Consider the following 24,012-nt stretch of genomic DNA (forward strand, 5'->3'; position numbering starts at 1 on the left):
TTCTGAAGTGGTCAGTAATGTACAAAACAAGATACTTATTAATTTATTTGGCATTGATTATGTTAGTTTAACACTACGGTGCTTTGATGAGCTTTTTGCTATCTTAAAGGGTGATATTTTGATTGCATAGAAATACTCATACTTCAATTTATGGACAAAAAGTATACTCCACTTCCTGATGAGATGTTTTTATTCTTGGATAGTTCCAGTGACTGAAGTTTAAAAACTTGCTTGGTTTTACTTTTGCCTTGTGAACTTACTGAAACCTAGAAACAAGTGATGACAGAAGTGGTTCGATGTTTCCGAAGCAGGAAAGCAGTAAGCCTGTGTGCTTTTATTTCTACATGACTTATTTTTAAAGGCAGGAAAGGATGATTACCCCATGTCAGAAAGTGTCTTTAGGTAAGCTTTTCTGCTAGAGATGTGTAAACTCTTTGGGCTGAAGAATTTGCCCTTCAGGTCCTTCCTTGAGAGTCAGCTCTGTTTTGATACTGCCTGATTACTGTTATTTGAAAAGTTTCAGGCAGCTAGTGAATAAAATCTCTGCATATTAGATATCGCATAGTAATTTCTATTGCTTCACCCGCCTGTTTGTTTTGTCTGCTCATGCTAGCGGCTGTTGGGTCAAGGATTAAAGCTCTCAGGCAAGTTCAGATTGGCCTTACTGGTAGGGCCCCAGGGTAGGATGTTGCAACTGCTGTGACTCTGCTGTTAGAAGTTACCAGCCCCAAAGCAGAGTTTTATTTTCTGTCCTTCTGGTGTCTTAGGCTGCCCGCAAAGGGGGATCTGTGTTGAGGCACTAAGCCAAGCAGGAGCGGTTGAGGCACGTGCGTGTTCGGTTCTGCAAAGTTTGCGTTGGGCCAGTGACCTCGAGCAGAGGTGTAATGTCACCTCGGGGCTGCTTCGGCTTTTCTTCAGTAAAGAAGAGTCAGAGCTCTGTCATTTCAGGGTTTGTTTGCACAAGGGAGGGAGCCCTCATCCTTGGGAGTAGCTGTGGATCTGCAAGTATAATCGTCAGATAATAAAGGAGCCCCGGGAGCCAAAACTTGGAGTTTGGAACAGTCTTTGGAGCCCTTGCAAATTCTTTTCTGCAAGCCCTTGGATGGTGGAGTTGTAAACACCAGTCATCTGTGCAGGACTGTGCTGTTTTTTCTCTGTTTTACTCTTTAAAGCATCATGAAACTCCAACAGAAGACAGACGTCTTCCAACGTTGAACCTGCAGTCTTGCGTTGTGTTACTTGCTCTTTCTAGACAAACCCTTAAAAATGTTACTAAAGTGTATGTAGGTTTATGGTGTTTAATATCAGTGCCACAAACATAAAAATCAGAAAATTCTAAATGTTAAAAGTTTATATTTAAATATTCTCTTGATTAATACTACTTTGAGGTTGTTTTTACCTAGAAATTAATGCTAAAAGAAAAAGATTTCTTGGTTATGACAGTCTAGAGTGTTTATCTGCTAGTGAGTGAAACTTTTCTGTAGACACTCGTCTTCTCAATTTAACAACATGTATTTCAAAATCTATTTCTTGACATTATCAAGACCATAATAAAATTTTAATTTTTCCTCTTTGTAATAACACTAACCTTTTTCAGTCTGTAAGACTGCGTGAATATCCAGGAACTGTAACTATGGGGAGCATGAAGAGTCTGCTTTATTTCAGCATTAGGAACATTTGGGACAGGTTTTTGACAGTGCTAAAATTTGTAATTATAGCGTGTCGTCTTTAGTTTTTTTACTCATTAAACTAATTTCTTAGTTATTAGAAAATTCATTCCGTCTTTGAAATTCTGCACTTCTGGAGATGCTGCACTACATTTTTTTTTTATTATTACAACAAAGTGACCAAATTGCTGCTTTAATTTCAAATGTTGACTTTAATTATGGAATTGTACATAGTTCTTCCAAAAGAGTTAAAACAGTCTCAGAGCAGCAGAGGGGGAGAAGTGTGGATCTGATGACGATCATCATAATCGAGACCTCTTCCTTTAAACTTTGCTTATGAGAGAAAGTTTTTATTTTCCAGGAAGGAAGAAGATAGTTTCCACACAGTTTCCCCATATACTCATCAGCCAGATTTTTAGTTTGCTGTGATGCTAGGTTTGTATTTGAAGGATTATAGTGATGAGAAGGTGGGAATGGTGGCTGAAGCCAGTGTGCCCTCCTCGAAGGTCAAACGAAGTCTTCAGTTAAAAACTTGGCACTTTCCTTCTAAATACAATTGTTTGCTAAGCTGGAGTGAATACTTTCCATGGCCAGCTTTGTTCTTCAAGAGCAAGACCAGTGCCTGTGGTAGGCTGAGAACCTGTATACCAGCCCCAGCACAAAGCACGCTGCAATAGTGGCAGTGCTGGAGAAGCTCTGGGGGAAATGACTGACAAGCTGGAAAGGGCACAGCATGAACACACAGCACTGATGGTACTTGGCTTTCTGCTACGGTAAACCCAGAGAGGAAGAAACAAACCCCCATCATAAACCCCAATCTTTGTTAGTTTGATCTCACTAAGGTTTGTATGGGAGAACTTGCCAGTGCCTAAGACTGGAGAGCAGAACAACTTATGGGTGGATAAATGTAAGAATTTAACCCTGACACAGAGCAATGGTAGCATGTTGAGGGTGGTTATGCTGCTACTTAATCTGCTTTTGTTTCGGTTGGAAGATCTTTCTTTGATCTGGCTCACCGCATGGTTGCAGAAGTGATGTGGGAGGGAGGAGGAGGACCACCCCTGCAGTGGCTGTGTGGCTTTGTGCTGGGTTGACATGGCAGCAGAGGGGTGGCTTCAGGATGCTGGAGGCAGCAGAGTGGGCAGGTGGGGAGGGATGGGGCATGGTCTTCCCTTTCCACTGGTGTGCAGCTTTAGGGTGGGTGACTTTGTGATGGTAGGTGAGATGCCTTTAAAAGAAAGTTCCTGTAGGTATAAAGAGCAATCTTGATCCAGGATGGCCCTACAGGTGCAGTCACACAAGCTGGGTTAGGAAGTGGAAATGAAGCATGTGAGATCTGCAATAGCACTTGAAGGATCAGAAAAGATGATGGGAACTTTGGTCAAGGTGCAGTTACTGCTTATATGATTTTTTTTCCCTCTCTGTCTTGGCACAATTCCTTTTACAGCCAAGTATGTGTTCCCTCAGAGCCCTTTGGACTTGATTGTTCTTCTTTCTCTGCATGACAAAGAAGGTGGATTTACTCTGAAGAAATATTTCCATGGCAGCCACTTAGAAAATTGTTCCTATGTTCTTCTGTTACAACTTTTTTTTTTCTATTTTGTTTTATAGACACAGATGAGGACACAGTGAAAAGGTGTTTTGCCACGTTTGAAGAGAAGTTCTTCCAAACCTGTGAGAAAGAACTTGCCAAAATTAACATTTTCTATTCAGGTAAGGTGCTTATTTGTGTATATTTGTGGAAAATACAGCAACACAAAAAGAGTCTGAAGTTCCCAAACTTTCAGAATAACCACAGTGGTCATGCAGGTCTACCATTAGGTAATTATAGGGCAGGTTTATATGGGAAACTGCTCTGGTTTAATCACAGATGTGGAGCTAAACCATGGTATTTGAATGGAGGGAGAATGAAGGGCAGGTGATTTCATTGCTTTGCAATAGCACCCTGCTGAACTTTATGAAGATGCTCTTAAACTTAAGTGGTAGCTTACACATAGGGCACAGTTTCTCAGCTTATCCATGGTGACAGTCTCCTGTGCATGTTTTAGGCGTGCTAAGCTCCCTAGCTGGTGTTTCCTGAGCTTGTGCAGGAATAGCTATCATGGACTTGCCTTTGTATGGTAACTTGACCATCTTGATGTGTCCAACAAGTTTTTAAACACTTAACTCTTACTTAAACTCTTGCAACTTTCTGGAGTAGATCAGCCAGTAACAATTTGTCATTGGCTGTGTATGAAATCCTGTTTAGTAAATTGAGTAAAAAGGTAATGGTGGTAAGAGTAGGGATTCCTAGGGGTCATATGTCAAAGTGCTATTGTTTGTTGTTTTCCCTGGGAAAGTTTGCTTTCCCATCCTGTGTTTTGAAAATAAACTTTTGAATGGGATAATTGGAAATTCACCCTGTAATATTGCTACAAAAGGCTTAGTAATAGTGTGCTCCAGTTCCACCCACCATTACACTTCAGCTGGTTTTCAGCCTCTTTTGGTAAGGTTTAAAATGGGTTTTCAACTAGAAAAGCATTTAAATATGGATACAATGATGCATTGACTTCTGCTATACTTTCTCTTAACACGTTGATTTATTAACTTGGTGCTATAAACAGGCTTTTGCCGCACAATATGGTAGCCTTTTCTATTTCTGATTTTACTCTGGTAACAAAGACAAAGTTGAATTGTGCAAAATATTTTAATAACCATCAGGCGACGACTTTATTGCTAGCTATTTTATTGCTAGCAGAATCTGGGTTGTGAACATGAGAATAGCTGAAAGCATAATAGCTGCAATAACTGTGCACTGCAGCTTGCCTCTGTTCAGCTTCCTTCTAGGGAAGTAAATCTTTTTTGGGCTGGCTGGGCTCCCTGGAGTGGTGGTGTTTTGCTATAGCCAGAGTGGGTGTCAGGACAAGGGCAAGGGGCAGTTTGTAGGTAGAAGCGATATGTTTTATTAGGCCAGCTAGGTTTTACGCTTTATAGGCATTTTTCTACATGCAATTCATATGTACCTAACTCAGAACAATTGTTCTGTGTTGTTTCCCTGTGAGATCTTCTGTTTCTATCCCAGGTCTGAGGTAAGGCTTTTATGCTCAGAAACTTGTCTTACTTTTCTAGTTACATCAGATCCTGTGTACTACGAGCTAGACTCTGTGGAGGAAGTTCTGTCAATTTAGATGCACAATACAGATTATAATTTTCCCTAATGAGGACCTGCTAGCACACGTGCACCCACATATACGCACCCATTCCAGCATTGTTTAAAATGGCATTAATAATATAGGGTAGGTTTTTTCAACTTGCTGTCATTTCAAAAAGTTACAGGAGAGAATACATGTAATTTGAACATCTCTTGTAAGATTAAAATAAGTCTTTTATTTGCAGAAGAGTGACGTGACTTTAAGAGTATGGAAACCCTTTATTAGGGTTATTAACGTTAAGCTACATCAAGAAATGTTCCATCAGTGGTTCCTCTTCTTGATCATGTCAGAAATTTGTCACGTTGGACCCTATTGTAACTCCAGGCATGTGTTGGCTTCGATTACGACCTGGTACATCCTATTTATTGTAGGCTTATTATATGGCTTATTACACGCATGTCTTTATGAGAATAAATATTGTCCATTTTCAAGAAAGCTAAGCTTTCTGTTGATCTCTGCTTCATTTCCTCATCATCTTTCCCTGTGCTGAGGGATCCTCAGTGGGCATTGCCAGGGATTGCCACAGTGTGGACAACCCCGTCCTCTCAGGTTCCCAGACGCCAGCTCCTCCCCGGCTCCCCAGAGCACTCAAATGCCTTTGCCTTTCACTCTGTGCTCAGGTTGTTGGCTCTCATCAAACGTAGCTTTAATTCCCCAGACCATTATCCCAGCTCGGTGGGAAGGAAAACTGCCATTAACTAAATCTCATTTGATAAACAGTTTGTGATTATTTGGACTACGCTCAAGAAAATCTATACTCAATTGAAAGAAAAAAGAATAGCAGTAAAATTTTCAGATGGTTCCAGCAGAGGAATGCCTGTTCAAGTGCTAAAGTTTTATTTGTGGCCAGTTTTGGTTTGTGTTCAGGATTTTCTAGAGGGGAGGTTTGTTATATTTTAAATTACCATCATCAGGATCTGCTTGGGCTACCGTTTAGTAACATTTTTGTGGTTAATTTAGGAGCTGGTTTTATTATTTGTAGGAAGCCACAGCTTTAACTTGGTAAGCAAAATATTGAACATAATAGGTACAAGTAGGAAAAGGAAGGAGTGCTAAAAGAGCCTGCCTAAAATGCCCAGAGCCCTGAGCCGGGTAGCTGCGAGGAGGTATGGGCTGTTCGATTATCTCCTGTCTGGTGAAACAGGTTTTGATCACAACCATGACCATGTAAACTGGAACTTGGGGGGAAATTTTACTAGCTCCTTGGTGTGATAGGTTTTTTTCATGATCCTTATGCGTGAACTTTTCTTTAAACTTGGAAAACAGAGTCAAAACCAACTTGGAATTACATAGTTGAGGTGATAACTCAGTGGTTTTTAGTCAGGATCTAGAAGCATTTTTTGGGCAAAGCTGCTTCTTGATTGCAAGCACTTTTGTTGAAGTCTGCCTCTGTTGGTTTTAGATTTCTCCTTAGTCTTTGCTGTGAGATTACACTTGAGCTGAGGACTCAGTGGGCATCAGGTCATGCACAATGCTGCAACACAAGAGTGGTTCCAGTTTCTAAGTGTATGCTGCTTTTTTCTAACTCTTTGTGTGGCATATTTTTTTAAAAGTCTCTTTTCAGAGTGCTAAATTAGTGATAGTGGTGAATGTCTTTTCAGTTATTTTGGAGTCTGTTGCAAACTGAGAAATTAATTTCTACTCTGTTTTGTCGTTTCCCTAGGCAATTCCCTAGGAGGTTTTAAGAATAGCAGCACACATTTTGTCTTATTTTGCTTCTGCAATGAATCTTGATGATAAAATCATACCTTGTTGTGGTTTAACCCCAGCCGGCAGCTAAGCACCACGCAGCCGCTCGCTCACTGCCCCCCCACCCCTGGGATGGGGGAGAGAATCAGGAAAAAAAAAACCTCGTGAGTTGAGATAAAGACAGTTTAATAGGACAGAAAGGAATGAAAAACAATGATAATGATAATAATAATATGACAATAGTAATACTAAAAGAATTAAACTATACAAAGCAAGTGGTGCACAATGCAATTGCTCACTACTCGTTGACCGATGCCCAGTTAGTTCCCAAGCCGCGATCCCCCCTCCCAGCCAGCTCCCCCAGTTTATATACTGGGCATGATGTCATATGGTATGGAATAGCTCTTTGGCCAGTTTGGGTCAGCTGTCCTGGCGGTGTCCCCTCCCAGCTTCTTGTGCCCCTCCAGCCTTCTTGCTGGCTGGGCATGAGAAGCTGAAAAATCCTTGACTTAGTATAAACACTACTTAGCTACAACTAAAAACATCAGTGTGTTATCAACATTATTTTCTACTAAATCCAAACCACAGCACTATACCAGCTACTAGGAAGAAAATTAACTCTGTCCTAGCCGAAACCAGGACATACCTTAACAAGATGAAATGATTTGTGGACTGGATAACTGGAGTTGGTGCAAGAGAGGGGGCAGGAGGGAGAAGAAGGTGGCAGGACTGCCGTTTCTCAGGAGCAGCAGGTCATTATAGGACTGAGTCAGTTGCCTTCAAAGCCTCATCCTCAGAGGACGGCGGTCCTCCCCTATGGATGGAGAGGGCTGTATAGAAGACAGCACATGACTCTCTTCAGCAGTGCATAATTAAGAAGAATGTTTGTATTTGGAGATGATGCTTTTTTATGGATGTTGCTTTGCAAAGAGATAGGAAAATTGCAGCAGCAGTTTTATAACTATTTCAAAGCATTGTCTTTTCTTTAAATATTGTGTTATTAGGCTGATGGATTTTAAGATTTTTCTGGACATAGGGACAATGGAGCAGTGCTTTCAATTGAAAGATGTAAATTTAAACTTTTCCACATTTAATAATTTGATCCAAAAGAAGTCTCAGTGAATCACAGATGGTTTAATATGATGTTTTGAATATAGAGAGTGAACTTGTGAGTTTTATTTATATGAAGGCTTTTGATTCTAACAGCTACTCCAACAGATATCTGTTACTTCTTCCCGAGAGAGTTCCCCAAGTGGGGAGAGATTATTGTTTTTGCAGTCTGACCTTGTGTGTGTGTGTTAAATATTATGTGATTGTAGACTGTGGGCAGACAATTTTCACTGTGGGCTGCATTGCCTCTGTTCGGTGGAGTCCTTGCAGCTGTTCTGTAGAAGTTGTCAGAGGAGTTGTCCTTTCCTGTCTTTTTAAAACCTCTTTCTTTAATGAGGTTTATAATCAAGGAAGTTATAGAGCGTTTCAGGCTCTTCTGTACTTGATTTTTCTACATTGATCCCCATTTTCTGTTCGGAAAGGCATTCTCCTTCTGGAAAATATCTTATGCAGAGCTCTGTAAAATTATTTACAGAGGAGTTTTGCTCTTAAAATTAACCAGGATTGAATAAGACTGAGGAAACGGTCACAATTGCTCCCATAAGAGTAAATCTTATTTTGGGGGGGGGGGCAATTGAGAATTACCATTAAGTTGTTATGTAAGATACTAATGAAGAGAATTAAATTGACAGCCAGGAGACTGTCAGGCAGAGCTTTGGGTCGTGGAGGTACCTTGGGGCTCGGTGGTTCCTGGAGCAGTGGTATGTGTCCTGCTGGGTGGAGGTGGCTCCAGCTCCCAGCCGTCTGCTCCAACACTGTGAACCTGCTCAGCGTCTTCCTGGCCAACGCCAGCACCCATGGTCTGCAACGGTGCTTATCTACAGAGATGCCAAAGCTATGATGGAAGCCATGGAGGGAGGGGGTGAAGGCTGGAAGGAACTCGTTGTACAGAACAAAGAGAAAGATAATGGTGTCAGTTGTGCTGTTTTTAGCATAAAAAGATTGTTATTTAGCCAAAAAGATTCTTTTCTGAAAGTACATAAAGCAGCACGTTTAAAGGAACACCTTTTTCGTACTTGAGATGTGAGGAAGAGAGACTGACTGACTTTGTTCTGAAAACACATCAAAACGATATTTAAATTCAGGTTGACTGTCCCTTTAATCAGTAAATAATGAGGCAATGCTTCTAACCTGCGTGAGCCTAAACTGAGGAAAAGAGGGATAAATTATTACAGCGGATCATATACAGCAGCTAGTAGTGTTGTAACTCCTGATCAAAGCAGAAGCTGTGTTTGTCTGTCACCGGGAGCTTGGCAGAAGGGTTGTGTTGCTCTCTGAGCTCCAAAATTCAGCGTCACATTTGAAGTGTGTTTCTTTTTCTTTGATTTCCTTACTGTCATATAAAAAGACAGTAAACACGTAGTCAGTAGTGGGTGCACAGATACGAAAAGTGCTTTGCTTACGAACTGTCAAGTTTCATAATATTGTCTAACAGGTTTTTTTTTCCTAATGCTTTTTGAGAAAGGCGAGCAGCTTTCCTTTGCACGCAGAGTAGACATGTGGTCACTGCGTTGGTATTTGGATGAGACCCTATCTGCCTGGCTGCCTCCAGCTACGGCTCTGCCAGTGTGGGGAGGCCTGACCCTGCGTCCCTGTGCCGGTTTATAGCCCCTAGGTACAGGCGGCAGCTGTGCAGGTTGGGCTTCTTCCATCCGTAACAGGTATTTGTACGGTCCTGGAACGAGCATCCTCTAGAAATCAGATCTAGGGTGGAAGTCGAGAGGTCTGAGGTCATGTCCAATGCTGCTTTAGTCTGCGCTGAAGGGACAGCCCCTTGATTTTGGCTATATTAATTAAGACCTGCCTGACATGATGGCTTTTTTTTGGAGAACATGTATGTTTTACGTAGGAGTGCATTAAAACCTTTAATGAGAAGGAGCTTCATAAAAGAGAAATACGCAGAGTTGTTGAATTTAATGCTTAGTAGGGGAAGGCCATGCAGTAGGTTATTCAATGCAGTGCTTTTTACCTACAGGCACGTTATTTGAGGAAAAGGTATAGTGCTTTTTACGGGCTCGGTAGGCAAGTTGCTATCCTCTCATCTGACTTTTCCCTTTCCTTGCTAACAGAAAAGCTTGCAGAAGCTCAGCGCAGGTTTACTACTCTTCGGACTGAGTTACAGTCAACTTTGGATGCACAGAAAGAAGCCAGTGGGGCTTCCACGCTGCAGCGGCGCAGAAAGCCGGTCTTCCACCTGTCCCACGAAGAGCGTGTCCAGCATAGGAATATCAAAGATCTGAAATTGGCCTTCAGCGAGCTCTACCTCAGCCTCATCTTACTGCAGAACTATCAGGTACCTGCAAAAAGAGGTGGTTTTACAAAGCCCTGTGTGTAAATGTCTCTGTATTTTGTGTATCCTTGAGTTGCCTCATTCAAGCCAGTTTTTTTATTTCTTTTTTTTATTTTGGGGTCCCTAAACATTTTTAAAGAAAAGGCAGATGCCTGGCAGCTAGCAGTGTATGTCTTGTTGCTTTTTGTTGAGCTAGAAATGCTAAACTGACCTGCAGAAGGACCTTCCTTCTTCCTTTTCTGGGCTGGCTGACCCCAGCACCCTCGGCCCAGGCATGGCCAGAACATGAAGTCACATCAAGACCTCCTTCTTCTGTAGTGTGTTGTTCTGCGCAGGGTTGGAGCTGGCAAGTTGGGGAAGAAGCTCTTTTATCTAATGTTTGTAATGAAACTTGAAATGCTAACGTACTGTTTCCTCTTGGCGTTACCATGGTAGTGACTGTGACCTTGCCATATCAGAATTTCTTGTTAAAACATCCATTTAAAAAAAATGTTTTTAATTCTGTAGGATACAGGCTCGTTTGCCTTGAAGTATGAAAAAACAAATCTTTAGTTGTACTTGGATTTCTGTCATGAAAGGCCATGGTAAATATTGCAGACGCTGATTTTGTTCCAAAAATCTTGAAACAAAAATCTGAAACTGTTAAGGTCTTTTTTGCTGGGCTAGCTGTTTTGGCGTTAAATACTCTGAAATGCTTTTAAATGTCTTACTGTGAGAGTTTTTAGCTTGTTAAATAAGAATGTTTGAACTTAAATTCACTACATCTGTATTTAGATCTTTACCAGCGTTGTACCGGAGAATTTTACTAAACAAAATTCACCATAAGAATTAATTGAATACCACTCTGCAGTATGGACAAAACTTAATTCTTCCAAAATTCTGAGTGTTTGTACCTCTCCTAAAGTGATGTTATGTCTTTGAGCACATGTCCGGAAACTATTTCTGAGTTTCTCAATAAAGCCCTTGAACTATTAGAGGTAGTTTCTAGTTCAAAATCCTGGGAAAGGTAGAGTATCTGTAGCTTTTCAGGAATGGAGCAAAGCAGTATTACCTGCTCTGAGTTCTTCACTTTTTAAAAAAAAAAAAAAAAAAAAAAAAGCATGAAATAGATTATTCCTTCAGAAAATCTTTTCCTACTATTCATCAGTGAAGAAAGGCATTTTGCACCTTATATTTTTGCTTTTTGCTACCATGAGTCTAGGTCCATTGTATGTATATTAAATACTGATGTAAAACCCATCTGGATTTGATAGCTTTCACAGTTTCCAAAAGGAGCAGAGCTTCTTTCTACAATGTATCTTCAAAGAGAGAATGAGAAAAATGAGTTCAAATTGGTCTTGAAGTTGAGGACAAGGAGTACAAGTACTAAAACAGACATAAAACCAAATCCCAGAATACTACTCTTAATCACTTTTGAGCTTAGAATATAAGAACTGGGAGTATTCAAGCTTTTGCAGTTTTGGAGAGGAAAAACAATAACCTGGTGGGAAGATGACGTAGCTGAGGCCTTCATGTAGGAGGTAAAGTGAAGTCAACAGCGGCATTATAAATATCAAACTATGGCCCTGATGAAATGTTGAAGTCTTGAGTTGGGTTACTGTCGTGGTTTAACCCCAGCTGGCAACTAAGCCCCACGCAGCCGCTCGCTCACTTGCCCCCGCTGGGATGGGGGAGAGAATTGGAAGGGTGGAAGTGAGAAAACTCATGGGTTGAGATAAAGACAGTTTAATAGGTAAAGCAAAAGCCGCACACGCAAGCAAAGCAAAACAAGGAATTCATTCACCACTTCCCATGGGCAGGCAGGTGTTCAGCCGTCTCCAGGAAAGCAGGGCTCCATCATGTCTTGGGAAGACAAATGCCATCACTCCGAACATCCTCCCCTTCATTCTCCTTCCTCCAGCTTTATATGCTGAGCATGATGTCATATGGTATGGAATATCCCTTTGGTCAGTTGGGGTCAGCTGTCCCAGCTGTGTCCCCTCCCAGCTTCTTGTGCACCCCCAGCCTCCTCGCTGGTGGGGTGGGGTGAGCAGCAGAAGAGGCCTTGACTCTGTGTAAGCACTGCTCAGCAATAACTAAAACATCCCTGAATTATCAACACTGTTTTCAGCACAGATCCAAAACATAGCCCCATACCAGCTAGTCTGAAGAAAATTAACTCTATCCCAGCCAAAACCAGCACAGTTACTAAGAAAGGAAAATCCACATGAAGCAAATGCCTCAGTCTGTTAGGACTGAAACAAGAGCAAAAGTTGCATGTGTTCATTCCTAAGGTACATAAACCAAACATCAAGTGAAACTATAACTTGTCTCCAGGGCAGCTCTTACTTGTTTAACTTACCAATGATTAAACTTCTGATAAAATTAATTTATTGTTAACAGTAATATATCATTCTAGCGTGTGTACATATATAAATAAATCTATTTTAAATGCTGTGTTTTAGAACAAACAAATCTTGAGAAATTAAGTATATAATATTTACTTACATATACTGTATATAATATAGTACATTCATTGGGCAAATAATGGAGGCTGAATCAGTCTTACTAAACTGCTGTGCATTTGCCTGGCTGGTGTATTTCCTAATATGCTTGTATATGAGCAAAGATTTTTGAGTCCACTGACTTCTACTAGATCTTGCATTACATTATTGTGTAAGTTGCACGGTTCGGTTTTTTTCACCTTTAATGACAAAACATACCATTAGTTGATTCAGTTCAATGGATTCGATTAGTATCCAGCAGAAATGGAAGTCAGGCTTGGAGAAAGCCCCTTGTCAAATAAAAGCATCACGAACAGCAAGAATAGCAAAACATCTGACTGTGTAAATGATGTTTGACTGTTCTGTTTCACAGTTCCATCACTGCGTGTTCCTTGTCAGAAGTACCACTGTAACCAGCAGTGTTTTTTATCATGCGTTTTGGGGTTGCAGAATTTTTGCGGCCAGAGGATGAAACACCGCTGGAGAGGTTCTAGGGTGTCGGCTGTAGCCATGCCCCGACCGGCCAAGGCACACCAGAGTTAGGCTGTGATTGCACAACACGGCAGATAAAGTGATGTTAGTTCAGGCTACAGAAAAATCTCTGACCAAAATCATCATTTTTTTGCATTTTTTATTTCAAATTTCTGAAATAGTGATCTGCTCTCCCTGGGGTGGAACGCTGGCTTTTCCAATAGAAAGTAATTAAAGTCTCTTGTCTGCAATAATGCAGATCGTTAATGCATTGGCTTCCTGCTCCTGTCTCCCTAGCCTCATTTCCCCACCTATATGGTAGGGGTCTGGTATTAAATCACTCTAAGCATAATTAGATTGAGAATAATTTCAGTGAGTAGTTGGCGCCTCTCCCCAGGGCATTTGATTTTGCTGTTTTCTCTGTTTTTCTTTCCAAGCTACTTTCTAAGCTTTTTTAGAAGTGAATCTTGCCACGGTCTGTCTGCGTTCCTGCTGTTGCTTGAATGAAACGTTGAGTCTTTCAAGTGGCGTTTTCTGTATAATGAAATGGCGGGTTTCAAATGCATCTTGTCACAGCAATTGCCTGCAGTGTGATGAGCTTTGCCTATCTTAGTTACCGTGCATTAGAAGGGTGTTGGGTCAGGGCTCATATATAACTTGGAAATCAGCCGTTAATTCTTGTTTTAATGCAGCATTGTGTGCTTATCTCTACAGACTAGAGACTTATATCTCCCACATCTGCAAACCTAAACTACTTTTGCAGTCATTGTGCAGTGTACTCTGTGGAAAAGGATGCTGCTATGAGGATGCACTTTTCTGGATTTAATCTGCAGCATTTAAAACTTTCGTACAAGGATTTCCCTTCTATAATGCACTTGTCTGGAGAACTTGATTTGAAACCAATGTAAAGTTTAAAGAAACTAAAAGTCAGTAGCCTAGCCTTTTCAGAAGGGAAAACCCCTTGAAGGATTGGTAATGACTGTGGGAGTTGGGACAAAACATAGTCTTTTTGCAGCTTTATATGTTTAAGAGCTCATTACAACTCCTGCTAATCCAGAGACCAGTTGCCGAGTTGCAGTACCTGGGATGTATGCAGTAAGGTATACCCGGACAGAGGGGGAGCGTGTCTTGAAACAACTTCAAGCTTACAAGTTTTGAGTATGTCCGAAGGTTATTTGTGTTTCTTCAGGAATGTCGTCGCTTCCTGCATTAAGGAGGAAAGTGGCAGTGATTTGGCTTTTCAGGGAATATGAGGTTTAGGCAGTTCCCTCCAAATAAGTTACCTCTTTTTATGCCCTTGAGTCCCACGTTTTTTCTGTTATTTGCAAAGGATATGTATTACTTCTAGTGAAGTAATAACTCAAAAACTGCCTGACAATAGATGCAATAATTGTGATTCTTCTTATTAACTATTCCTTTTTTGCTAGCACTGGAAATATAACCATTTAACTTTCTTGGGAGCTGACTGAGGTTAAAAGCCAGTGACTCTCTTCCCTTGTCTGCAGAACCTGAACTTCACCGGCTTCCGCAAGATCTTAAAGAAGCATGACAAGAACCTGGAGACGGCGCGGGGAGCAGAATGGCGGGTGGCCGAGGTGGAGGTGGCACCCTTCTACACCTGCAAGAAGATCAACCAGCTTATCTCTGAAACAGAGGTAAAGATGCTGGTCTGGGCACTGCTCCTCTTTTAACTAGAAAACAATGTTTTCTTGTTCGCTACTGATTCCTATAATGTTTTGCCCTCTCTATAACTTATAGTCACCACCAAGACAACTATTAATTGATTTTGAAATGCCTCTGCTTTCTGGCACTGCTTACATAAATTTGGGTACGTTCTCTTCAGCTGGTAACTTTTCACTCTGAAAAGCTAGTGCAGTGTTAGCTTGTATTGTGTAAAATAACTTGATGCAGCATGGTGAGGTTTTCCTATCTTTGTTACCGTGTATTAGAAGAGTATTGGGCCAGGGCTCAAATGTAACTTGGAAATCAACTGTTATTTTTGGTTTTAATGCAGTACCCTGTGCTTATCATTAGAATGAACTTCTGTGATGTATATCTGTATCTCCTTAGGAAGTGGTGACCAATGAGTTAGAAGATGGAGACAGACAGAAGGCTATGAAACGTTTGCGTGTTCCACCCTTAGGAGCAGCTCAGGTGAGAGATCGAGTTATGTAGCAAAGCTGCTTCTCCAGCTTGTCAAGGTGCCAAATTAGATTCAGCATCTGAGCAAAGTAGTGAAAATAATTGACGTGAGCATGCTCTGCAAATTGTGAGAGGGGGCATGGTCACATAATCTGCTTTAGTTCCGGAAGACTTGGAAATAGCTTGCTTACTATTCCTAATGCATGCAGACAAGGTAATGAAGGGATGAGATAAATAGTAAAAGGAAATTTGTGCTAATAATAACAAACGCTTAGTGTTTGTGTGGTCTGGAATATTTTTCAAAGGGCGTTGAGATACCCAAGCTCTGTCTCAACACAGCAACAACGTAGGCAAGAATATTATGCAGCATTTTCAGTTTAAAAAAACCTCACTTCAAGAGCAAGAGTGCAATCAGAGATCAGAACGTTGTATCCCTGATTTTAAATTTACTCTCCAAATTAATCTGACTTTGCTGATAACCTCTTTACCCCACCTTAATTCCACCATTGCTTTGTTTACAGCCTGTACCAGCCTGGACTACATTCAGGGTTGGATTGTTCTGTGGGTTGTTCATTGCACTGAACGTCACTGTCATACTTTCAGGTGGGTATCCTCGGCTGGACCCAGCTGGCTGCCATACCTTGGTTTGTCCATGTTCTCATCACTTAGCGAGGGCCTGGATCTGAACTGGGTTGGTCAGGGTGTTCTGGGTTAAATCAGCCTGAGTCAGATCACACTGTTGTGAATTATTAGTTCTGCTCAGTAACAGGTTGTGGTTTGCCTCATGTTATATATGCGGATTTTGGATTTTGAACGTATTATGGTTTGTTCTCCTGGTTTCCTACTTATTCTTGGAGGGATATTCTGGAGGTTGAACATCCACATATAAAGACAGATTTCTGTTAGTGTTCTGTGAACACACAGCCCTCGCCCACCTTGAGAGAGGTGCCCGTAGAACTTCAGTTTTGCATGGTGCTCGTAGAACTTCATTACAGAGAGTGAGACCAGACACAGAGCCATGTGAGCACTATGCCACTCGGGACACTTTCCTGTAGAAATTTGTAGGATTTCCATGCCTGGTGCCTGTCAATGGCATTAATTGAATTTTTCTTGTTGGCAGATTTTGGCAAGATTGTTTAAAAGCTACAATAAATTATTGCATATCTCAGGCCTTGGTTTTATTCTGCTTTACACCTTCTGAGTTTGGACTCTGATTAGAGTAAAAGCCATGTTAGTGCTGTAGATCCAGATACAGTGCTTAATCACAAGTGACTTTACTAATTGTGTGAGAGATTTCAGTAGTGTTGTAACTTGCTTAAGCAGTACAAAGGAAAAGGCTTAACAAATCAACGTACGAGCTCTTGCATTAGGGAAACCCCATGTCTGTGTGTTTGACTTAAGAATTTTTAATCAGATGTTTCTGTAATTGGATCCAGTCATCTCTTGGGATAAAATGTCTCTGAGAAGCTGTTTGTAGTGCTTCCTGTTTGGTCTTCCTATGGTAGAGGCAGAAAGTTGACCCATCTGTGTGAAGGGTCTGTTTAATGTGTAGAAGCTGTTCTTTATTCATTGTATCTTTTTTTTCTGTTAATTATGTGTTTGATCTCTGTGTGAGATGCAAATATATGATTGAAGCCAGTTGTGTTTGCTTTATCTCTCGGTATTAAGAATGAAAAAGTCACACAGTTGTGGGAATGAATTCATAAAAATGATTATATCTCTAAAGCAGATGTTACTAACCTGGTGTGAATAATAGGTATGTTTGTATCAGCAGACATGATCTGATATCTGTACGTTACTTCAGATATTGGGCAAAAACTGTATTCTAACTGCAAAATGTTTGCTTTTAATTGGATATTACTTTGCTAACCTCTCTGCTACTTTTGCCAAATTGTTTTTATGATTTGATTGACTAAGATAGGATTTTAGTGTTTTACATGTAGAATCTGTGAAACAGCATTAGAACATGACTTCTAATAGTAAACCGCTTCTGTATTGCCTGATTTTAAAACTAGAACAGCAACATTTTACAGAGATGAGTTCATAATAACTTGGGGTCTGGTAAAGGCTGCAAATGCTACAGGTGGATCCCAGGAGGGTGTCACCCTAAAGAATACCAATTTTGAGGCCTCACTGTTTCTGTATCAGCTTTCCTAGGTGCCAGGCTAGATCCCAAGGCTCTTGCTGCAGCAGTGCCCTGTCTCTTGTTTGAGAATTAGGCTGCAATGCCATTGGGCTTGTCACCAGGGACTTCTTCCTCTCTGAGCACCTTGTTCAGAGCCCGCACTTGCTGAAGGGATGACTTGATTGTCACATATCTGCTGAGTCTAGGAGGTGACTTCACTTGTATTGGATTTAAGTGGAAAATCTCTTTGCTTCGGGGCTGTAGTACGGAGCCCTGGACTGGGTCGCACTGGTTTGAGACCTCCTACACCTCTGCTGGGCACTTCCCTGCAAGCAGGGTCCTTGAGGGTGTTCAGTCAAACTGCTCAGCTGTAGTGAAGAAAATGGTTCTGTTAGGAAACATGAAAAGGGAATCAAATCTAGCCTTTACACTGCGAAAGCTAAACTAGATAGGGTCTTAGTATCAGAGGAGAGAATATATAGAAATACTCTTAACTTCTGTGCGCTAGTACTTCCGCTGCTTGTACTGTTCAGTATCTGCTTTTTCTCCAGAACCAGCTGCTGTTCCACACTGCAGTTATGGTCCTCTGCCACCCTGAGAGTCCAGAAATAAGATTAGCAGGCATTAGCTATAGAAGTCATATGCTATATTGTCATAGTGAACTGTGTTCACCTCAGGATAAACCTTTGTCTGGGTGTTCTGTCTCGAATAGCACACAGCACATCTGTCCTGTTCTGTCTGGTCATTTCTTATTCAATATTTTTGGGGCTACTCTGTCCTGTTTGGAAGCACCTCCCTTGGTTTTGTCTGCAGGCATTTCAGATTAACATTTGAAATGCTGCTTTTGCAATTCCATATTTAAGACTCATTTCTTTCAGCTTCTTCAGGGTGTCTGTCATTTCTGTCCAAAATTTGGCTCTTATTTTGCCTGAATCCGATAGTCTCTTTAAGTTTTAAATGTAAAGCAACAGTTCTTGAGTCACTGTTCCTTGCACAATTTTCCTCCATAATTTTATGTAGTATAACACATGAAACTTCCTACGGATATGCTTTCTCTGAAGAAAAGTTTGAAAAACTTGGGGCTGTAATTTCAACAGGAAGGTTTGTGGGCATAAATTCTCAGCACCAATTCTGTAAAACTGCATGTTCTTTTTTTTTCCCCTCTTAAAAAGCATGTGGGTGAGAAACATTCAATGAAACTGAAATTGAGGATTCAAATAACTGTATTTTATTTGTGCTTTTCTCATAAAACCCGTATCAGGCAACTGGGGGACAGTATTTTGCAAAGAGGCTTGTGCTAGAGAAAGCTGCTGCTGTATAAGGCTGCTCGTTGTTTGACATTAAGCAAATTTGTTTCCAAAACCCTGAAGACTGAACAAAGGAAGCAACAGGCTTTCCAGTATTGCTGCCTTATGTTGGGTTTTCTGTTTGGGTGCGGCTGGATATTATATTGCTAGTTATGAATATGTATTACATTACAGTTGTATTGAGTTCAGTGATTAAGCGCAGTTTAGCATTGTTTTAAATGCTGTAAATGGTGCTTCTTGGTTTTGTGGGGAGCTGAAGTATTTGTGTGTATCTGTCTGTTGGGATTTCATCTCCATTAAACCAGAACATTTAAGTGCATATAGTCACGATTTATGCCAGTGCTGTCCCTCATGCCTGTAGTGTGAGACAGGGGACTTAAGATGCTGCTAATGACCCAACTACACCAGATGGAGAGTGAATTTTCCCCAGAATACTCCTAAATCCTCTGACAGGCTCAGCAAAAAGTCCTCCACTTGCTGGGATGTGCAGGTGCGTGCGAGGGTACCCTGTTTTCACAGGGTACAGCCGAGCATCTGAGAACCAGCTTAAAGCAGTGGAGCGCAGCTTTGCTTTGTGACGTGACTTGTGCTATCGCTAAGGTCGTTTCATTTTTGTCTTTGCCAGGTGTGGCTTTTATAGATGGACCAAATGTGTGGCCACTGGTGAGAATCTATCGAGGTGGCTTTCTCCTGATAGAATTCCTCTTTCTCCTGGGTATCAACACATATGGCTGGAGACAGGCTGGAGTGAATCATGTCCTCATCTTCGAACTCAATCCCCGTAGCAACTTGTCCCATCAACATCTCTTTGAGGTAAACAGAAGGGATTGTAGGAGTGGTTGAGCTGTGCGGCATATCGGGAGGATAAATCCTGCACCGTTTCCTGGCAAGGAGTTCTAATACCATTAGAAGAGGAAGTTGCTGAAGTCTGATTAGATTACAGGATTGAGCGCTGCACTCCCTTTTGTTATAATGAGAATTCATTGTAGGTTTCGGAGCTATATTTTCATAAGGTATCTATGTGTTTTTTCTGTCTTTCTGTAGATTGCTGGTTTCCTGGGGGTTTTGTGGTGCCTGAGCCTGCTGGCATGTATATATGGTAAATTCACCTACATCCCTATGCAGGTGAATCCACTCATCTTGTACGGCTTCATGTTGCTTTTTCTCATCAACCCTACCAAAACCTTATATTACAAGTCCCGTTTTTGGCTGCTCAAACTATTGGTAAGTCTCAAACCTGATTTAAACAAATAGATTTTTAAAAAAATGCTGTAGGTGAGCAGTAGCAGTTAAGCATGTACAAGCATCACTAATCTTCAGAAAAGAGGGATACTTATACCACTGTGTATTCGTAGAACAGACCTGATAAGGTATTGGCTGCAAAATGTGGTTGAGCATGGGTTTACAGAAGCAACTGCTGCTTGTCTGTACCAGCCTATCATTATCTTCGTATTGCAGGTAGCTACTTATTAATCTTCCTATAGACAGCTGTATACATACTTTTGCACATATAGAAACACTCGGATACCTTTGCTTGTTTGTTCCTTAATGTAGCGAAACAGTTTGATTAAGGTTACAGTGCTCTAAGGCAAGGCTGCATGGATGCTCCTCAGCCCAAACTGGGTGAGTGCCAACATTGAGAGGGTTCACTGATGGAGAGGGAACCTTTGCAAAGGTTACTGCTTATAAAATTATGTTCATGGATGGGGTTTTTTTCAGCAAATCTCTTTGTGGTCTTAAACTATTTATTTTAGACCCAGCTCCTGTTTTCCAGGTAAGATAAATCTGGTAAATTGAATGTAAATATGCGTGCTACTTCAGTGTTCCAGTTATAGGTGGAAGCTCCAAAAGAACAGTTTTCAGTTTTGTTGGATGGCTTATCAGTTTCTTCCCAAATGACTGTTTCACACATTCATCCCCACCATGTATGCCCTTTTAAATTGACTTTAATCAAGTTGATTCCCTCGATACCTTATTCGTGCTGGAACTGCCCTGAGAACATCAGACGGAAGAGGGTTTGGCTGGCTGATGTTATTCGTAGAATCATTTTAATGCCAATTAAAACAATTAACTTTATCTGGAACATGACAAAGATGAAATGTAGAATCATGCTTCAAGCATGTGCGTGCAGGTATACACACAGCTAGTTAACCTCCGTGCGCTTACCTCTGTTATTTGATTTGCTAGCTTACTACTATTTCAGTTTCTTCCTTTTTTGCCTTCCAGCATTCAGCCATCTCTCATAGATGTACCTTTAGTCCCAAGCCTCATTAGCACTGCTGTCCCTTGGTGCTAGGGGAAGCACTGGAAGTGCTCCAACCATGTGAGCAATATCTGTGCTAATTTACCTTAATATCTTAACAGGGTAAGATTCTGAGTCTTCACAGAGCTCTTAGGCAGTTTCCAGTACCAGCTCTATCCCAGCTATCTCTAGACTACGCTGCAATCTGCAATACAGGCGTACCTTCAAGTGTGCAGAGGCCAATTCATCCCAAGGTCTCCTGGGGAAAAAAGCTTCATCAAAATGCAAGATCACCTTAATGGTGGAAATTGACACAGTACTTCTGACTGTGTGTTATGTGGAAGGGGGAAGGGGAAAAAAGAGGCCAGACAAACCACATAAAGAGTAGCTGTTAGGCTTTTCTAATTTTTATTGTGTGTAATTGGCCGGCTGGGTGTATTTTATTTCTCTGTGCAGTTGCCAGCAGCTATCTGGGTGAAAGGAGGTTTAAATAGCGCAATTCTTAGCACTGTGGTGTTCACACAAGTTTTGGGTTGGTGAACATTTTTCTTTACATGCTTGATACGTTTCATTTCCAGCCAAAATGAAGTCTGACATATCGTGTGTAGCAGAGCATTACTGGCACCTTCAATTTTTCTATAACCAAATGAGGAGCATACTTTATCCTGATGGATCTAGGCGGCTTACTGCATCCACCCATGATCACCAACAACTGCTTGTTGATACTCATGAGTGGGATTTCTTTTGATAATCCTTCAGGGACTGCAAGTTACATCTGAATTGATCTTCCTCTCAGTGAAAAAAGTAATTTAGCCCGTAGTAAGTTTAATTCCCATGCCAGGCTCTTCTGTCTTGCCTTTATGCTTAGGTGAGCCTTCTTTGCCCCTTTGCTGCCAGATGAGAAGCCCATGAGTGCACTTGTGTAGGCTGAGGAGAGCAGCTTGCTGGGAGGAATCGGATCCGAGCACAGGGGATGGCACAGCGTCTGCACGCCCACGCTCTCTGCAGGCCGCCAAAATGGCGAAACAACTGCAGGGAGCTTGTCTGTGAGAGGTGAAAATCTAGGAAGTGTTTAGCTCCATCTCAAATATCTACCATCTCAGCACTTATTAAAACTGCAGTAATCAGCACCAGGAAGTCTGTACTCAGATTGTGGAACTGTTGATGTCGATTGCAACCGATTACTTGAAACTGAGGTTCAACTCCAGCTTTTGGTATTTTATGACTTTATTCTTGCGGCCCATCTTCTCTGGAGGATGTTGCAGACGCTCCTCAGCTGGGAAGTGAGGAGTTGCCTGCGGTACCTGCCGGCAGGCAGTGCCCTCCGCTGCCAGCACCCCCTGGTAGCCGGGCTGCGAGCCCAGCTGTGCACGGGCAGCGTGCGGCAGCAGCCGGAACCCACAGTGCCTGACGCGCGGGGTTAGGAGGATTCAAATGGCAGCTCAGGTTCTTGAGGGTAGTTGACTGAGATGCCGGTGCTTTAGCTAGGTCGTGGACGTATCTGCTGACTTCTCGACTGCTGTAACCTTTAGGTGGAAAGCTTCTACTCTCTTAAGTTTTATGCTGTCATCTGGCAGTGCCTAAGTGTCTCTCCCTAAATTAAATAACAACACGGTTTTTATTAATTTCTTCTTTTTTCAGGGAGATCTGTCTGTAAAGCTGTTTTCACATTTCATTTGTTTTAGTTAGTCTTTCTTTGTGGGGAAAAAAAAAGGTCTATGATGAAACAGGTAAAGATGGTATCAGAGAGCGTTGGTAAAACGGAGGAAGGGCCTTCTGAAAAGGAAGGCTGGTGTGGCTTCTCTGACCTCTGCAGAAGCTGTTCTGCAGCTGGATGGCTTTGAGGACAGACCTCCCTGACGGCTGGCCCTGTTTGAGCCTTTGTAATAGGTGCTGTCCTACATGAGCACAGTGCTTTCTGGGTCAAGATCCATATCTGCTTTATGCTACTAAGTCTTAATCCCCTATTTAGCTTTGAAATTTAGGACCAGAGCCTTAAATTGGCATTACAAGCTGATGGGAATGTGTCAGTCTTTCCCGGGTTTCTGTAACTGTGTACCCTTTAGGTTAATAAGGAGAGCAATATAAAAGATCAGTGTTAGCCTGTGCTTTCATTAATTTAAAGGTTCATAAATCTCTGAACTACCGGATGGTGCTCGTGCTGTCTCTTTGAGAAATTGGCTGTTAGTAACTGTAACTAACTGGGTGGAGAGAGTTGTAATCAAAGGTAATGGACCATGAAAACTGTCTGGTTTGAAAGTAGCAAAACTGCTGTTAAGGCTTAGAGGTAAAGTGGACAGGGATTGAGGGGGAGTCTAATTGACAGTCAATAGGATTTTCTCTGCCCTTTCTTTAACTCTTTTCCTGCTAGAGGCTTTGGCAGATCCAGCAGTAGCAATCGTCACTTTTACAACTTCTAACACCAAAGAACAACTAATGTGTTAAGTAAACGGAGCCATGATCAGACTAATGGCCGTGTTGACGGTCTATAATCTAACTGACATTAAGTGTGAGGGAGAAGGTAAGCGTGGAAGATGTCAATAGACGTGACATAAATGCCTGAAAGAAAGCGCTGATCAAAATGAGGAGCAACAGGAGAAATGGAGCTGTGTAGAGCTCTTACATGGAGGCTGGGAGTTTCTGGGAAAGAGCTTGGTTGGAGGAGACTGGGCTCTTCTGCCAGTAAAAAAACCAAAAAGGTGGGGGGGACATGAATAGTTGCATGCAGGAGGAGGAAAGCAGGAATGTTATTTGTTCTAAAAGTAAGGAGACAGTTATCTCTTTTTGTCAGCAGAAGCAAAAGGTCAGCAATAAATCTTCAAGCGTTTCTGTTATTTCCATATTTGTTCAATGCTGTGATGTCCTGCCATTGCATTTAGATGTCTTTGACACTATGTCATGAATTATTCCTTTTTTTTTTCCTGACAGTTTCGAGTGTTCACTGCTCCCTTCCACAAGGTAGGCTTCGCAGATTTCTGGCTGGCTGATCAGCTCAACAGCCTGGTCGTGATACTCATGGATCTGGAATACATGATCTGCTTCTACAGCTTTGAAGTTCAGTGGGAGGACAATGCTGGACTTCTGGCAAATACAGGTAGAGTAATGCTGGCAATCCATGTGACCGCGGTCAAAATGACCTGAAAAACACTGAGCAAGGCAACTTCATAATCATCTGTCTGTTTTGAAGAGGGCTACCAATGACATAGGAAATTAAATAATTGGTGTTTCTTGGAAACACAGCATTAGAGAGATTCTGCCCTTTCTTACTTCCATCCAGAGAAATGGAATTTCACAT

The 24,012-nt window shown here is 41.6% G+C and overlaps 1 protein-coding gene across 1 annotated transcript in view; it reads left to right on the plus strand.

Annotated features, from left to right (window-relative positions):
- XPR1 (xenotropic and polytropic retrovirus receptor 1) overlaps positions 1 to 24,012 on the plus strand; it is a 111,824-nt gene that overhangs the window by 69,345 nt on the left and 18,467 nt on the right. Inside the window, exons 3-10 of the mRNA XM_050900597.1 lie at positions 3,279 to 3,380; positions 9,727 to 9,950; positions 14,407 to 14,556; positions 14,972 to 15,055; positions 15,565 to 15,646; positions 19,101 to 19,288; positions 19,520 to 19,699; positions 23,646 to 23,811. Of these exons, the coding sequence (XP_050756554.1) occupies positions 3,279 to 3,380; positions 9,727 to 9,950; positions 14,407 to 14,556; positions 14,972 to 15,055; positions 15,565 to 15,646; positions 19,101 to 19,288; positions 19,520 to 19,699; positions 23,646 to 23,811 (1,176 nt within the window). The remainder of the gene's footprint in view (positions 1 to 3,278; positions 3,381 to 9,726; positions 9,951 to 14,406; positions 14,557 to 14,971; positions 15,056 to 15,564; positions 15,647 to 19,100; positions 19,289 to 19,519; positions 19,700 to 23,645; positions 23,812 to 24,012) is intronic.

Source organism: Gymnogyps californianus, chromosome 8 (assembly GCF_018139145.2).
Source record: "Gymnogyps californianus isolate 813 chromosome 8, ASM1813914v2, whole genome shotgun sequence".
Lineage (NCBI taxonomy): Eukaryota > Metazoa > Chordata > Aves > Accipitriformes > Cathartidae > Gymnogyps > Gymnogyps californianus.